The 14,763-nt window shown below is 63.7% G+C and overlaps 2 protein-coding genes across 6 annotated transcripts in view; both read left to right on the forward strand.

The window, feature by feature from the left end:
- Positions 1-4: 4 nt before the first annotated feature.
- ANKRD35 (ankyrin repeat domain 35) lies at positions 5-8,765 on the forward strand. The gene is made up of 12 exons (XM_074566192.1): positions 5-43; positions 724-1,775; positions 1,888-1,976; positions 2,249-2,313; positions 3,020-3,077; positions 3,206-3,276; positions 3,370-3,476; positions 4,472-4,635; positions 4,756-6,293; positions 7,251-7,340; positions 7,420-7,485; positions 7,659-8,765. Exons 1-12 carry the CDS (start codon positions 5-7, stop codon positions 7,716-7,718), a joined length of 3,399 nt encoding a protein of 1,132 aa, XP_074422293.1. The 3' UTR covers positions 7,719-8,765.
- PIAS3 (protein inhibitor of activated STAT 3) overlaps positions 8,757-14,763 on the forward strand; it is a 20,814-nt gene continuing 14,807 nt past the window's right edge. Inside the window, exons 1-4 of one of the 5 annotated variants that reach the window (XM_074566595.1) lie at positions 8,757-9,591; positions 11,298-11,355; positions 11,447-11,514; positions 13,901-14,366. In XM_074566595.1, the coding sequence (XP_074422696.1) occupies positions 9,328-9,591; positions 11,298-11,355; positions 11,447-11,514; positions 13,901-14,366 (856 nt within the window). In that variant the 5' untranslated portion in view covers positions 8,757-9,327. Of the gene's footprint in view, positions 9,592-11,049; positions 11,356-11,446; positions 11,515-12,114; positions 12,502-13,900; positions 14,367-14,763 lie in introns of those variants that run through there. The other 4 variants (XM_074566598.1, XM_074566596.1, XM_074566597.1 and 1 more) reach the window with 4 other exon arrangements.

Below are 14,763 nucleotides of genomic sequence, written 5' to 3' on the forward strand. Positions count from 1 at the left end.
CACCATGAAGCGGATCTTCTCCTGCTCCAGCTCGCAGGTGGCGGTGAGTCCCGTGTCCCCGTCCCCCCCCCATATACCCCCATCCCGGGGCTGGGGACCCCCCTCCCCACCCGCCCCGTGGAGGGGGGGTGACACCCAGCCACGGTGCCCTGCCTGCACCCGTGGGTGCTGCCGCAGTGCCCGGTGGGGGGGAGAAGGGGGGGTGCGGCCATATCTGGGGTGAGGGGATGCTCCGGCCCCACTGCTGCCAGCCGGCCCCCAACCGCAGCCGGCCGTGGGGCTCGGCGCCGGTCCTGCCTCGATGCCGGCTGCAATCCCAACCCCAGCCCCAATCCTGGAACCGATCCCGGCCCCGATGCCGGCTGCAATCCCAATCCCAGCTCCAATCCTGTATCCAATCCCAGCCCCGATCCTAACCCCACTCCTGGCCCCGGTGGTGGCTGCGATTCCGACCCTGATGCCAGCCCCGATGTTGGCTGTGATCTTGACCCCCTGTCCCAGCTCCGATGCCGGATCGAATCCCAACCCCAGTCCCAGCCCCGATGCCGGCTGCAATCACAGCCCCAGCCCCAATGCCGGCTACAGTCCCCATCCCAGCTCCGATGTCAGCCCCCATCCCGACCCCAATCCCAGCCCTGCTGCTGGCTGCAATCCCAATCCCAGCTCCGATGCCAGCCCCAACCTCAATCGGGACCCCAATCCCAGCCCCGATCCCTGCTCTGATGCCACCTGCCCGATCCCTGCTCCGATGCCAGCTGCAATCCCCATCCCAGCTCCGATGCCAGCCCCAACCTCAATCCGGACCCCAATCCCAGCCCCGATCCCTGCTCCGATGCCAGCTGCAATCCTAATCCCAGCCCCAACCTCAATCCCGATCCCCGTCCCAGCCCCGATGCCTGCTCCGATGCCAGCTGCAGCCCCTATCCCAGCTCCGATGGCCCGTTTGAATCCCAGTCCCAACTCCGATGCCCTTTTGATCCCGATCCCAATCCCAGCTCTGATAGCGGCTGCAATCCTAAACCCCAGTTCCAGCCCCAATCCCAGCCCCGATGCCGGTTTGAATCCCAACCCCAATCCCAGCTCCGATGCCGGCTGCAATCCCAACCCCGGTTCCAGCCCCGCTGCCAGCCCCGATCCCAGTTTGATCCCGATCCCGACCCCAGTCCTGACGCTCAGCCCCGCTGCTCGGCCCCAGCACTTGCCCCCAGCCTGGTCCCGGTGCCCGGCCGTATCCCACCGCCGGCCCTGCTGCCCACCCGGCCCCTCGCGGCGGTGGGGCCCGACACGGCGCGGTGGCAGCCCGACAAACCAGCCGGGCAGGCGCAGGCAGGGACACGCTCGCCTGCCTCGCCTCACCTCGCCTCGCCTTCCCCGGCCGGCACCCAGCGCCCGGCCCCGCGGGGGCCCGGCCGTCCCCAGCGAGGTGGGGGGAAACTGAGGCACGGCTCCGCGCCGCTGCCCCGGGGACGCGCCTCCCAAGAGAGGGCTCAGCCCCAACGCGCCGTGGTCTTTCTGCCTGGTGGAGAAGCCGTGCCTCAGTTTCCCCTCTGGGGCAGGGGAAGGAAGGGTGGGGGAGGGAGGTGTCCCCCTCCCTACAGCCCCCCCCGGAGCTGCTGGCCGCCCCCCCCCCTCCCCCCCCCGCAGGTTGAGAGCTGGAACAAGCAGGACCAGAAGCTTTTGGAAGCGGTGGAGAAGGGCGACGTGGGCAGGGTGGCCGCCCTCGCCTCCCGCAAAACCGCCCGCCCCGCCAAGCTCAACGCCATGGGACAATCTGCGTACGTCACCCCCGGGGGGGGGGGTGCGGGGAGGGACACACATATACAACACGGGGGTCCCCAGGGTGACAGACAGGGACCTCGGTGGCAGCCACCTCTCGCCCTCCTCCAGCTTCCACCTGGCCGCATCCAGGGGTCTCACCGAGTGCCTGACGCTGCTGCTGGCCCACGGGGCCCCCGTCAACGAGAAGAACGATGACGGTAAGTGGGGGACACCGGTGGGGACACCGCCTGGCATGGAGGGGGGGGCACACACAGCCACAGGGTCCCTGTGTCCCCTCGGGGTGACGGCGAAGGGCTGAGCGTACCCCACACCTGCACCCCGAGGCACTGAGCCCCGGGGGAGCGCCCTGTCCTGCCACGCCGGGGAAAGATGTCCCCAAGGCGAGACGTCCCCTGGGGGCGGGGGGGACATACACACACGCTGGCCGTATCCCCAGTGTCCCCGTGCCCAGCCCGCGGGTGTCTCGCAGGTAGCACCGCTCTGCATCTGGCCACCATCGCCTGCCAGCCCCAGTGCGTCAAGGTCCTGCTGCAGGTAGGAGCCGGGATGGGATCAAGGATGGGGACGGGGATGGGGACGGGGATGCAGAGGATGAGGATGGAGCTGGGGACGTGGCTAGGGATGGAGACAGGGATAGGGACAGGGGCAGAGATGGGGATGGGAATGCAGAGGGGGATGAGGACGGAGCTAGGGATGGAGATAGGGACAAGGACAGGGACAAGGACAGGGATGGGGATGGGGATGCAGAGGGGGACAAGGATGGAGATAGGGATGGAGATAGGTCAAGGATGGGGACAAGGACAGGGACAGGGACAGGAATGAGGATGGAGATGCAGAGGTGGACAAGGAGGGAGATAGGGATGGAGATACATCAAGGATGGGGACAAGGACGGGGACAAGGACAGGGATGGGGACAGGAATGAGGATGGAGATGAGGATGGGGATAGGGATGAGGATGGGGACAAGGACAGGGACGGGGACAGGAATGAGGATGGAGATGCAGAGGGGGACAAGGAGGGAGATAGGGATGGAGATACATCAAGGATGGGGACAAGGATGGGGATGGGGACAGGGATGCAGAGGGGGATGAGGATGGGGACAAGGGACGGGGGTGGAGGAGGCAGGGACGAGGACGACGATGGGAACAGGGCTGGGGAGGGCCCGGGCAGGACGCTGGGTCCTGTCCCCAACCCGGGGAGGGCCCCTGCCCGCTGTCATGTCCCCCCCCCGTCCCCCCCAGTACGGTGCCAACGAGGGCCACGTGGACGGGCAGAACCGGACCCCCCTGCACTGGGCTGGTGAGTGCTGGGGACCCCAAACCAGGCGGGGACTGGGGGGGACAGCAAAGGCTCCTACTGGGGGGGGGGGCGGGGGGCCTCACCTGACCCCCCCCCCCCCCCACCTATGTGTGTCCCCCCCCCCGTAGCCTCCTCGGGCTGCGCCTCCAGCGTGCTGCTGCTCTGCGACCACGAGGCCCTGCTGGATGTCACCGACGCCGTGAGTGGGGACCCGGGGGGGGGTGTGTGGCAGGGGGTGGCAGGGGACGGCAGGGACTGACGGGCCCCTCGTGTCGTCGTGTTCCCCCCCCAGCACGGACAGACCCCCCTGATGCTGGCGGCGCGGGGGAACCACGCTGCCATCTGCGCCCAGCTCCTGCAGAGAGGGGCCGACCCCAACCTGGCCGACAAGGACAAGAAGTGAGTGGCCGCGGGGACAGGGGGAACACCTGTAGGACATTTGGGGGTGACAGCGAAGGGGGGTGGTGGGGGGGTGTCTCTGCTCTGCCCCCCCATGCCCGGGGTGAAGGCTGGGTGGCTCTGCTCCATGGGGACCCCGGAGGCGCCCCGAGCAAAGGCGGCTCTGGTGCTGTCCCCTGTCCCCAAGGGTCTGCGGGAAGCCACCGCTGCGGAGAGCGGTCCCCGGGGAGGGAGGGGAAAAGGGGTGGGGAGGGACCCATGGCACTGCGTCACCGTGCCATTGTATCACCCTGCCACTGGGCCACCGTGCCATCATGCGCTGTGCCATTGAGCCACTGTGCCACCATGCCACCGTGCCATTGTGCCACCATGCCACTATGCCACCGAGCCACTGTGCCACCGAGCCATTGCGCCACCATGTTACCATGCCATCGTGCCACCATGTCATTGTGCCACCGTGCCACTATAGCATTGTGCCACGGTGCCATTGTGCCACCATGTCATTGTGCCATCGTGCCACCATGTCATTGTGCCACTGTGCCATTGTGCCACCATGCCACTATGCCACCGAGCCACTGTGCCACCGAGCCATTGCGCCACCATGTTACCATGCCATCGTGCCACCATGTCATTGTGCCACCGTGCCACTATAGCATTGTGCCACGGTGCCATTGTGCCACCATGTCATTGTGCCATCATGCCACTGAGCCATCGTGCCACCATGTCATTGTGCCATCGTGCCACTGTGCCATTGTGCCACTGAGCCATTGTGCCACCGTGCCACTATACTATTGTGTCACCATGCCATTGTGTCACCGTGCCACTATGCCATTGTGCCACCTAGCCATTGTGCCACCTTGCCACCGAGCCATTGTGCCACCATGCTACCATGTCATTGTGCCACCGAGCCATTGTGCCACCGAGCCACTATACTGTTGTGTCACGGTGCCACTGTGCCACCATGCCATCGTGTCACCATGTCACCGCTCCCGCAGGACGGCCCTGACGCTGGCCTGCGAGCACTGCAGCGTGGAATCGGCCGAGCTGCTGCTGAGCCACGGGGCGGCCGTCGGGGACGAGGACCGCTGGCACTACGCCACGCACACCCCCAGCCGGGCGCTGCGGCGGCTCCTGCGTCGCGCCCGCGGCGGGGGGAGAGGTGAGACCCCCCACCCCCGCCATCACCCCCACCCGCCACCACCCATCCGGCCTCGCCCGGCTGCTTATTTTTGGGGAAAAAAAGGAAGAAAAAGGGGGTTGTTTCTCTTCCGCCCGGCAGAGAACGGCACCGGCTGTGCCGGCGACCCCCCGCCGCGGGTGGGAAGCCAGGGAGAGGGGACGCTGAGCAGCGACAGTGAGGAGGAGGAGGAGGAGGAGGAGGAGGACGAAGAGCAGCAGGATGGGCGCGCTGTGCGGCGGCTGCAGGAGCGGCTGGTGAGGAAGACGCGGGAATGCCAGCGGCTGGCGGCCACCGCCGCCGGCATCCGGCAGCGGGTGCGGGAGCTGGCGCGGCTCCTACCCGGCGGCAAAGCCGGGGACGGGACGGAGGATGAGGATGGCGCCTGCCTGGCCCTGCTGACCCAGCACGTGGAGGAGCTGAGGAAGAGGATGATGGCCGAGGAAGACGGGGATGGAGGACACCAATCCGCGGCACAGCTCGATGGCGGTGCCGGCGTGCCGGCGCTGGCGCCATTCCTGACCTGGCTGGGGGAGGAGTGTGCCAAAATGCGGGCAGCGAAGGCGAGCGCCGTCATCCGGAGCAAGGGGCTGCGGAAGGAGGTGGAGGAAGCCCTGCGGAGCAAACTGCACTACGAGGTGGTGTCGGCCGACGCCGTCCGGAAAAGCCTGGTGGCTTGGGAGAAGCTGGTGGTGGGGCTGGAGCAGGCGCTGAGCCGCGCCGACGAGACCCACGCCAAGATGCTCGAAGGATCCCGCGTCCTCCTGGAAAACCTCCGGCGGGAGCCGGCACGGCCGCTCGCCGGGACGGCGCCTTCCCAGTGCCTGGTGAACGGCACGGAGCCGGTTCTGTGTGTGAAAAGCCAAGAGGAGCCGCCGCGGGAGGGTGGGAGGTTGGAGAAGGAGCTGCTGGAGCTGAAGGAGAGCAATGGGATGCTGCTGGGGGAACTGGCCCGGCTGAGCCGGGAGCGGGAACGGCTGCAGGAGGAGCTGCGGCGGCTGCGAGAGCGGGACGCCGGTAGCGAAGTGGCAGCGGAAGGTTCCGGAATGGCTACTTTGGCCCGGGAACTGGCGGCCGAGCGGGAGGAGGCGGCGCGGCTGCGGCGGAGGCTGGCGGGGCAGCGGCGGGAGCTGGCGGCGCTGCGGGACGGGGTGGGCGAGAGGGTGCGGGAGGCGGCGGGCGACGCCGGCGACGCCGGCATCCTGCGGGAGCTGCACCGCAAACTGGACGGGCTGGTGAGGTCCCAGCACGAGGCCTTGCAACTCGTTGCAGAGATGGAAGGTGACGGCACCCACAGGGACGGCGGGTCGCCAGGCGAGCCGGAGGGGGTGCTGGGCCAACTGGTGGAGGAGCCGGGGACGGCAGCGGGTCCCTGCGTGGCGCCGGAGCGGGACACCGGCACCGCCGCCCTGTGTGGCCCGGAGGTGGCCGGGGAGGTGGCGGGGGACGAGGCCGGGAGGTGGCGGGCGGCGGCGGCGGAGGCGAAGCGGGCGGCGGAGGCGGCGGAGGCGCGGGCGGCCGAGCGGGAGCGGGAGGCGCGGGAGCTGCGGGAGACGGCGCAGGGGCTGGAGCGCAGCGTGGGCAACCTGCGGGCCCGGACGGGCGAGCTGGCCAGCGCCTGCCGTGACAAGGACGCGAAGGTAAGGGACACGGGCGGGCAGGGACAGTGACCCCTTCCCATGGACACCTTCTTCCTATCACTGTCCCCTTCCCATCGCTCTTCCCATCGCTGTCCCCTTCCCGTTGACACCTTCTTACTGTCACTGTCCCCTTCCCATTGCTGTCCCCATCACCCTCCCCTTCCCATCCCCTTCCAATTGGTGTCCCTACTGCCATCTCCTTCCCATCACTGTCCCCTTCCCATCACTGTCCCCATCATTGTCCTCATCACTGTCCCCTTGCCATCACTGTCCCCATTGCCATCTCCTTCCCATTACTGTCCCCATCACTGTCCCCTTCCCATCACTGTCCTTTCCCATTATTGTCTCCATCGCTGTCCCCTTCCAACTGGTGTCCCCCTTGCCATCCCCTTCCCATCACCGTCCCCAATGATGTCCCCATCACTGTCCCCTTCCCATCAGCATCCTCTCCCATATCTGTCCCCATCGCCGTCCCCTTCCCATCACCGTCCCCATCGCCGTCTCCTTCCCATCACCGTCCCCATCGCCGTCTCCTTCCCATCACCACCCCCCTCCCATATCTGTCCCCATCACTGTCCCCATCGCCGTCCTTTTCCCACTCCTGTCCCCCTCCCATATCTGTCCCCATCGCTGTCCCCACCCCCTTCCCCTCGCCATCCCCTTCCCATCCCTGTCCCCTTCTCCGTCCCCGCCATTGCCTGTCACCCCTCACACCAACCCTCCCGGGGGGAGACGGAGCTCGGGGGCCGGGGGCTGCCCAGGGAGCTCTGGGGCGACCAGGAGCTTCTTCCCACCCAAGTCCATCTCCCAGCCAGATTTGGGGGGGGGGGGAGGGGACACACGGACAGGGACAGACGGGAACCAAAGGGACAACCCCGGGGTGTGATGGGGACCGGCCGGTCCCCACCAGCACCCTGACTTTCCCCCCCCGCCCCGATATCCTCCCCCCACCCCCAGATGAAGAAGCTGTTGGCGGAGACGGAGAAGCTGTCGGCGGAGGTGCTGGGGCTCCGCAGCCAGAACGCCCGGCTCCAGCTCCAGCTGGAGGTGGGTGCCAGCACCCGGTGGGTGCCAGTCACCCGCTGGCACCCTCTTCGTCGCCCCACCTTCCTCTTCTCCTCCCCAGGTCCAGCAGAAAAACCACCGGGACATCGTGGCCATCTATAGGACCCACCTGCTCAATGCTGCCCAGGTGGGACCCCGCGTTCCCCCTCCCTTCGGGGTGACACGGGCGGGAAGGGGGGGGGGCGGGGGGTGGGATGACAATTTTTGCCTGGAAAAATACAAATCTGGAGAGCGGCACCGAATCTGGGTGCCCCACGGGAGGCCGGGTCCGGCCCCACGGCAAAGCCCTCCTCCCCGCAGGGCTTCATGGACGAGGGGGTCCACGCCATGCTGCTGCGGATCCTGCGGACGGAGGAGTGAGGGGCAGGACGGGGGCCAGGCCCGTCACCCCCCCACCACACACACCCCACGCCAAGCCATTAAACTGGAAAAGCCGCGTGTCCCCATCTCGTGTCCCCGTCCGCAGCCGGGGAGGGTCGAGGTGGCGGGTCCTGCCCCATCAGGGGACTTGCGGGGGGGGACACCCCGGGAGGGCTCGCAGCACCCACCGTGGGTCCCGGTCACCCCCACCACGTCCCCGGCCAGGACTGGGCAGACCACAGGCCAGCACTGGTCCCAGTAAAGCCCCAGCCCCATATAGCCTCAGCCCCACACAGCGCCGGTCCCCATATAGCCCCTGTCCCATACAGCACCGGCCCCTATACAGCGTCAGCTCCATAGTGCACTGGGTCTATACCGTCCCAGCCCCACACAGCCCCAGTTCCATAGGGCCCCAGCCCCACACAGCACTGTTCCCATATAGCCCCAAGTCTCATACAGCCCCAGCCCTATATAGCTCCAGCTCCCCCCCCAGCCACCGTCCCATATAGCCCGATCCTATATAGTCCCAGCCCCATATAGTCCCCCCCATAGTCCCACAAAGCCCCAGCCCCATATATCCCGGTCCTACACAGCCCCAGTCCCACATAGCCCCAGCCCCACACAGCCCTGGCCCCATATACTGCCGGTCCCATATAGCCTGGTCCCATATAGCCCCGGTCCCATATAGCCTCATCCCCCCCTACAGCCCTGGTCCCATATAGCCCAGTTCTGTATATCCCGGTCCCATACGTCCTGCCCCCACACAGCCCTGGTCCCATATAGCCCTGGTCCCACACAGCCCTCGTCCCATATAGCCCAGTCCCGTATATCCCAGCCCCACAGAGCCCTGGTCCCATATAGCCCAGTCCCATATATCCTGGTCCCATACATCCCGGCCCCACACAGCCCTGGTCCCATATAGCTGGGTCCCACACAGCCCCTGTCCCCCACAGCCTTGGTCCCATATAGCCCTGGTCCCGTATATCCCGGCCCCACAGAGCCCTGGTCCCATATAGCCCGATCCCATATATCCCGGACCCACACAGCCCCGATCCCATATAGCCCAGTCCCGTATATCCTGGTCCCATATAGCCCCAGTTCCGTATATCCCGGTCCCATATAGCCCAGTTCCGTATATCCCGGTGCCATATAGCCCCAGTCCCATATAGCCCAGTTCCGTATATCCCGGTGCCATATAGCCCAGTTCCGTATACTCCCAGCTCCACACAGCCCCGGTCCCATATAGCCAGGTCCCATATAGCCCAGTCCCGTATATCCCGGCCCCACACAGCCCCGGTCCCATACAGCCCAGTTCCGTATATCCCGGTCCCATATAGCCCAGTTCCGTATATCCTGGTCCCATATAGCCCAGTCCCGTATACTCCCAGCTCCACACAGCCCCGGTCCCATATAGCCAGGTCCCATATAGCCCAGTCCCGTATATCCCGGCCCCACGCAGCCCCGGTCCCATACAGCCCAGTCCCGTATATCCCGGCCCCACACAGCCCCGGTCCCATACAGCCCAGTCCCGTATATCCCCGTCCCATATAGCCCAGTCCCGTATAGTCCCAGCTCCACGCAGCCCCGGTCCCGTATAGCCCAGTCCCGTATGTCCCGGCCCCACACATCCCGTTCCCCCCCGGGACGGGCCGCCCCCGGCACAGCCCCCTCCCGGCCGGTGCCGGTGCCGGGGGCGGGGCGGGCGCGGCGTTGTGGTTGCGGCTGCGCGGCGGGCGCGGAGTTGCGCGACGCTCCCTGCCCCCGCCCGCCGCCCGCTCCCCGTCCCCTGCGGCCGCGGCGGGGCGCGGAGTTTGCCTCGGTCCCTGCGCGGCGGCTGCCATGTCCCAAGATGGCGGAGGCGGCGGAGCTGAAGGTGCGGCGGGGCGGGGGCGGGGGGGAGCGGTGGCGGCGGCCGGGGCACCGGCGGTGCGGTGCGGTGCGGGGCTGGCCGGGCTTGTGGGGCCGGGGCCAGGCAGTGTGGGGCTGAGAGGTCTGGGGGGTCGGGGCCAGGGAGTGTGGGGCTGGGGGGGGCCTGTGGGGCCAGGGCCAGGGCCAGGCAGTGTGGGGCTGGGGCCAGGCAGTGTAGGGCTGAGGGGTCTGTGGGGCTGGGGCCAGGCAGTGTGGGGCTGAGGGGGCTTGTGGGGCCGGGTCCGGGCAGTGTGGGGATGGAGTGAGGCAGTGTAGGGCTGAGGGGTCTGTGGGGCTGGGGCCAGGGCCAGGGCCAGGCAGTGTGGGGCTGAGGGGGCCTGTGGGGCCAGGGCCAGGCAGTGTGGGGCTGAGGGGGCTTGTGGGGCCAGGGCCGGGCAGTGTGGGGATGGAGTGAGGCAGTGTAGGGCTGAGGGGTCTGTGGGGCTGGGGCCAGGGCCAGGCAGTGTGGGGCTGAGGGGGCCTGTGGGGCTGGGGCAGGCAGTGTGGGGCTGGGGCCGGGTGGTGTGGGGCTGAGGGGGGGCGGTCCTGTGGGGATGGAGTGAGGCAGTGTGGGGCTGAGGGGTCTGTGGAGCTGGGGCCGGGCAGTGTGGGGCTGAGGGGAGGGTCCTGTGGGGATGGGGGGGGGAATGTGTCTGTGTGGGCATGGAGTCAGGCAGTGTGGGGCTGAGGGGGCCTGTGGGGCTGGGGCCAGGCAGTGTGGGGCTGGGGGGGGGGGGGTGGGAATGTCAGTGTGGGCATGGAGTGAGGCAGTGTAAGGCTGAGGGGATCTATGGGGATGGGAGGGCCTGTGGGGCTGAGGGGATCTGTGGGAGTGGAGTGAGGCAGTGTGGGGCTGAGGGATGTGTAGGGACAGAGGACTAGTAGGGGTTGTTGTGGGGCTGAGGGGGTCTGCGTGGGGATGGAGTGAGGCACTGTAGGGTTGAGGGGTCTGTGGGGCCCAGGGATTTTCCTGGTTGGGGATGTGATAGTGTGGGGCTGAGGGTCAGGCAGCCTGGGACTTGAGGGGTGTGGGTGAGTGAGGACTTGCGTGGGGCTGGGGGGGATGTGTGGGGCTGGGGGACTCCGCAGTGGGCCCCAGGAGGTGTGTGGGGCTGGGGACAGATGGGGGAGGGGCTGTGTGGGGCAGGAGTGGGGGGCTGTGGGGTGCCAGAACCAGGGGTTAGGGCTGTACCGGGGTGTGGGGCAGTGATGGGTGAAGGCGGGGGGGGGGGGGGGCACAAGGCGTGGGGATGCTGTGGTTGGGTTGCACGGGGGGGGGCTGAGGTGAGCCGTGGGGAGAAGACACAGGGACCAGCGGGGCGAAGTGGCCACAGGGAGGGTGCCGGGGTCTGGCTCTTGGGGTGACCCACGGCAGCCAGCCCCGGTGGATTCCCCCCCTCCCCATCTGCGAGAGGAGGGGGCCGCAAGTCCCTGGGCGGGGGCTTTGGAGGTGCAGAGCCACGGAGAAGAGAGGTAGAAAGCGGAAAGACGGGAGAGCCGGAGAGGTCAAGAGCCCCGAAGGATGGCGGGGGGAGGCAGGTTTGGGGTGCGGAGGCAGGTTTGGGGTGCGGGAGGAGGGAGCGGAGAGCGTGTAACATGGTAGTGCTGCACCAGTGCTCACGGCTGGATGGGGTTTCATCTCCCTCCACTCTCTTTTTCTCGTTTTTTTAGGAGTCAGAGTGTGTCACCACCTTTGCCCACCAGACTGTGGAATATGAAATTGCCCCTGGTAACTAATTCCAAAGCTGATTTTGGTTTTTGTTTTTTTTTTTTTTTTTTTCCCTCTCTCCTTGTTCATTTAATATTTTTCCCCCTCACAGGCTGGAATATAGGTTTTAGCTGGCTGAAGTGGCCTGGGAGTCCTGCCCCCTTCCCTGCACTGGGAACAGTAAGACATTTGGGAACTGGCACCTTTTTGGCAGCCAGCCACCGCAGGAACAGAATTCTCTGGAGTATTATTTGTCCGTAATCTTTCCAGCAGTGCCCTATCCAAATTTTTCATACAGCCTTACGGTGTGATCTTTCTTCCTCCCCCTGAAATTGAAGCCTGGCTACAACGGGAGCCCCGTCAAATGGCAAAACGTTAACGATATCGGTGGAGAAATTGGATCCGATAATTGTAATTAGGTGACCTGGGAGAGCGCAGAAGTCGAGCTCCGTCAGCCATGGCTATAATCCCGCGATGTGGGGACACAGTTTAGCAAACGGTAGAGCCCAGAGCGACCCGGCGCGAAGCGTCTGGCGCGTTTTCCGCTCCCTCTGCGGATAAATCCCCGCAGAGGAATTCAGGTTTAAGTCTAGACGCAGCCTAGTGCACAGGTTTTCCTCTCTGGGGTTTGCCCCCTGCCTCCCCCACCCTTTCGGTGGAGCTTGGCATTATTTGAGGCTTCTTCAAGTTTATTTTTCAATCTCTGCTCCTTTTCTCTCCTCCATCTCCCCTAAATCCCCTTTCTGGTTTCCTCGCCAGGAGTTTGTTGAAGCTTTTTACCATCTGTGTCTCATTGTAAAAACGAGACGAGCCAGTTGAAAACGAAATGATTTCTCCTTATAAAGCCCGGAGTTGGCTTAAGCCGCTTTCCTTTATTTAAAAGCCCAAACGGTGACTCCCCTGGAAAGAGAAGAGGTTTACGGACGTGCCTTGTTCAACAGCAGCACGGTCGGAGTCGAGTCTGCTGCGGCTCCAGCCGCTTCCCAAGCCTCGGCTGCCCTCTGGGAGCTCTCGATTGCCGTCTCTTCTGGCAATAAAGAGAGGGTTTTTTTTCCGCTGCTCCGATACTCGGAGCGGTAATCGGAGAGGTTCCGGGGGAGATAAGAGTCCACAGCTGCAGCAGCGGTGGTGACACAGCCATCCTATGTCACGAGTGTTCTTTTAACGGTAAATGTGACTCTCGTGCTGCCGAGCCATGCTACACTCATCTCCTGCCGGTCGAAGGACTCTGTCCGGAGGATTTGTGGGAATAATGGATGGGGGAAGAGGTCGGCTCCTTTACAATGATTGTCGCAAAAGGGGAGGGATGGATATTTGACAAAGGTGCGTCCCTAATGTGTTTTTTCCGAGAGGTGTTTAAAACGGGCACTGTCAAAGTCGAGCGACCCCAAGTCGAGCTTTTTCCCCGTGCTGCCAAGGGTTGGGGGGCGGGGGGGGGGATAAAATTGATCATTCTTCTCTTGAACATATTGCCCAGCAAAGGTCGTAGGCAAATCCCACGTGTTTTTTTTTTTTCTTTTTTTCTACGCGAAACCCGGCGCTGAGTCTGTTCTGCATCAGGGCCCACATGGCACTTGTTGCAGCGGCGGCGCTGGCTTTGATGGCTTTAACAAATGCTTCCCTTTTTCTCTCCCCGCCCGGCAAGCGGAAGATCCGTCGCATTGTCCTCCCGAGATGACGCTTTTTTTGGTGCAGGGGGTGATATGATCCTCACGCAGGGAATCAAACTGCCTTAAAACCCCTTGGCGCGTAGACCAGAATTAACTATTTAATAAGCTTGACCTGTTGGTTCTGGAGTTGCGCCTCTTCGTTTGGTATTTATTAGTGACTCTAGAAAACTCGGTCCGTAAGCTGTAAAGTCGAGGTGTTCCCGTCAGCTTTTTTCCCCAAAGGAAAATAACTCCGTTGGGGTTGAGAATCGGTCCGAATGCAAAATGCACCTCCCGTTAAACCGATGAGGTTTCAGCCTTTATTTTGCATTTCTTTTATCAAAGGGATTGCCCTTTTTTGGCGTTTCTGAACTTGCAGAAGCCAACCTTCCCCCTCTCTCCCTGTCCCCCCGCCGGTGCTCCGCTGCAGCTGGACGAAGCCCCTCCGTGGAAGCAAAATTGGGGATTTAACCCCAAATTGTAACTAATTTGAGAACAATTTTACTGTTGTTGAATTGCTTGCGTTTTGGGAGCCTGGAGGGCAAAGTCTAGATGCGGAGCGGTGGTGAAACCCTATTTAAAAGGGAGAGTGTGGGGAGTTGCTCCATCCCAGGTTTAACCCTTTTTCAGTCGCGTGAAAGAAAAGCTTGTGCTATCCTACGTACAGATATATCTATGCTCCCCTAGTGCTGTATGTCATATTACAAGGTCAGAAGAAGTAAAAACAAAGGTAAAACCAAATCTAAATATTTACACTTCTGCTACTGACGAGGTTACCGGTGACAAGGGGGACTTCAGACTTTGGCAGCGTCTCTTTTAAGGCCTCCACCATCTTCCTTAGTGAAGCCGTGGCTTGTTTTTGGACGGTGTTTGCTCCCGCAGTAGTTGTAATGGTGGTTGTTTTATTTTTCTTGCAGCATATGGTTATGAGCTTTAGGGTATCAGAGTTACAAGTTCTCTTGGGCTTTGCTGGAAGGAACAAAAGTGGAAGGAAGCACGAACTTCTCACCAAGGCGTTACAGCTGCTGAAATCTGGCTGCAGCCCGGCTGTCCAGATGAAAATTAAAGAACTTTACCGCCGGAGGTTCCCAAGAAAGATCTTAACCCCTTCAGACTTGTCCATGCTCCACATTCAGGCGAGGCAGCTGCCCTCGGCCACCGCGCTGACGCAGGGCACGGTGTGTCACCTGCCCTATGACCACAGCTCGGCCGCGGCTGCCGTGCCGGCGGCTCTGCTGCCTCCGGCGCCCGTGCTGGGACCCAAGCACGAGACGGATGTTCAGCACCTATCGCCGCCCATCCATCCCGTCCATCCCGACGTCAAGATGAAGAGGCTGCCCTTTTACGACGTCTACGATGAGTTGATAAAACCCACCACGTTAGGTACGTTCCAAACTGCTTGTTCCTCCTGTTCTTCGGAGCCTCCCTTTGTTTGCTCGGGTAGAGAAGACAGAGTGGGAGCGGCGTGACCAGGGCAAGCCACCAGTGCAGATTCAAAAGGCTGATTTCCAGATGGAAGTGGGATTTTGTAGAATCATGGAATGTTTTGGGCTGGAAGGCACCTTTAAAGGCCGTCTAGTGCCACCCTCTGCTATGCACAGGGACGCCTCCCACCAGCCCAGGTGGCTCCGAGCCCCGTCCAACCTGGCCTTGAACCCCTCCAGGGATGGGGCAGCCACAGCTTCTCTGGGCAACCTGGGCCAGGGGCTCACCACCCTCAGAGCCAAGAATTCCTTCCTCACATCTCATCTCAATCTCCCCTCTTCCAGTTTAAAACCAC

The sequence above is a fragment of the Larus michahellis genome, chromosome 24 (assembly GCF_964199755.1).
Source record: "Larus michahellis chromosome 24, bLarMic1.1, whole genome shotgun sequence".
In the NCBI taxonomy this organism is placed as follows: Eukaryota; Metazoa; Chordata; class Aves; order Charadriiformes; family Laridae; genus Larus; species Larus michahellis.

Excerpts from the sequence above, each read along its gene's own strand:
- ANKRD35 (XM_074566192.1), top strand. The coding sequence starts at position 5 with ATGAAGCGGATCTTCTCCTGCTCCAGCTCGCAGGTGGCG. Across the intron at positions 4,636-4,755 it reads CGCCCGCGGCGGGGGGAGAG|AGAACGGCACCGGCTGTGCC; the intron begins GTGAGACCCCCC and ends TCCGCCCGGCAG. Across the intron at positions 6,294-7,250 it reads GCCGTGACAAGGACGCGAAG|ATGAAGAAGCTGTTGGCGGA; the intron begins GTAAGGGACACG and ends CCCCACCCCCAG.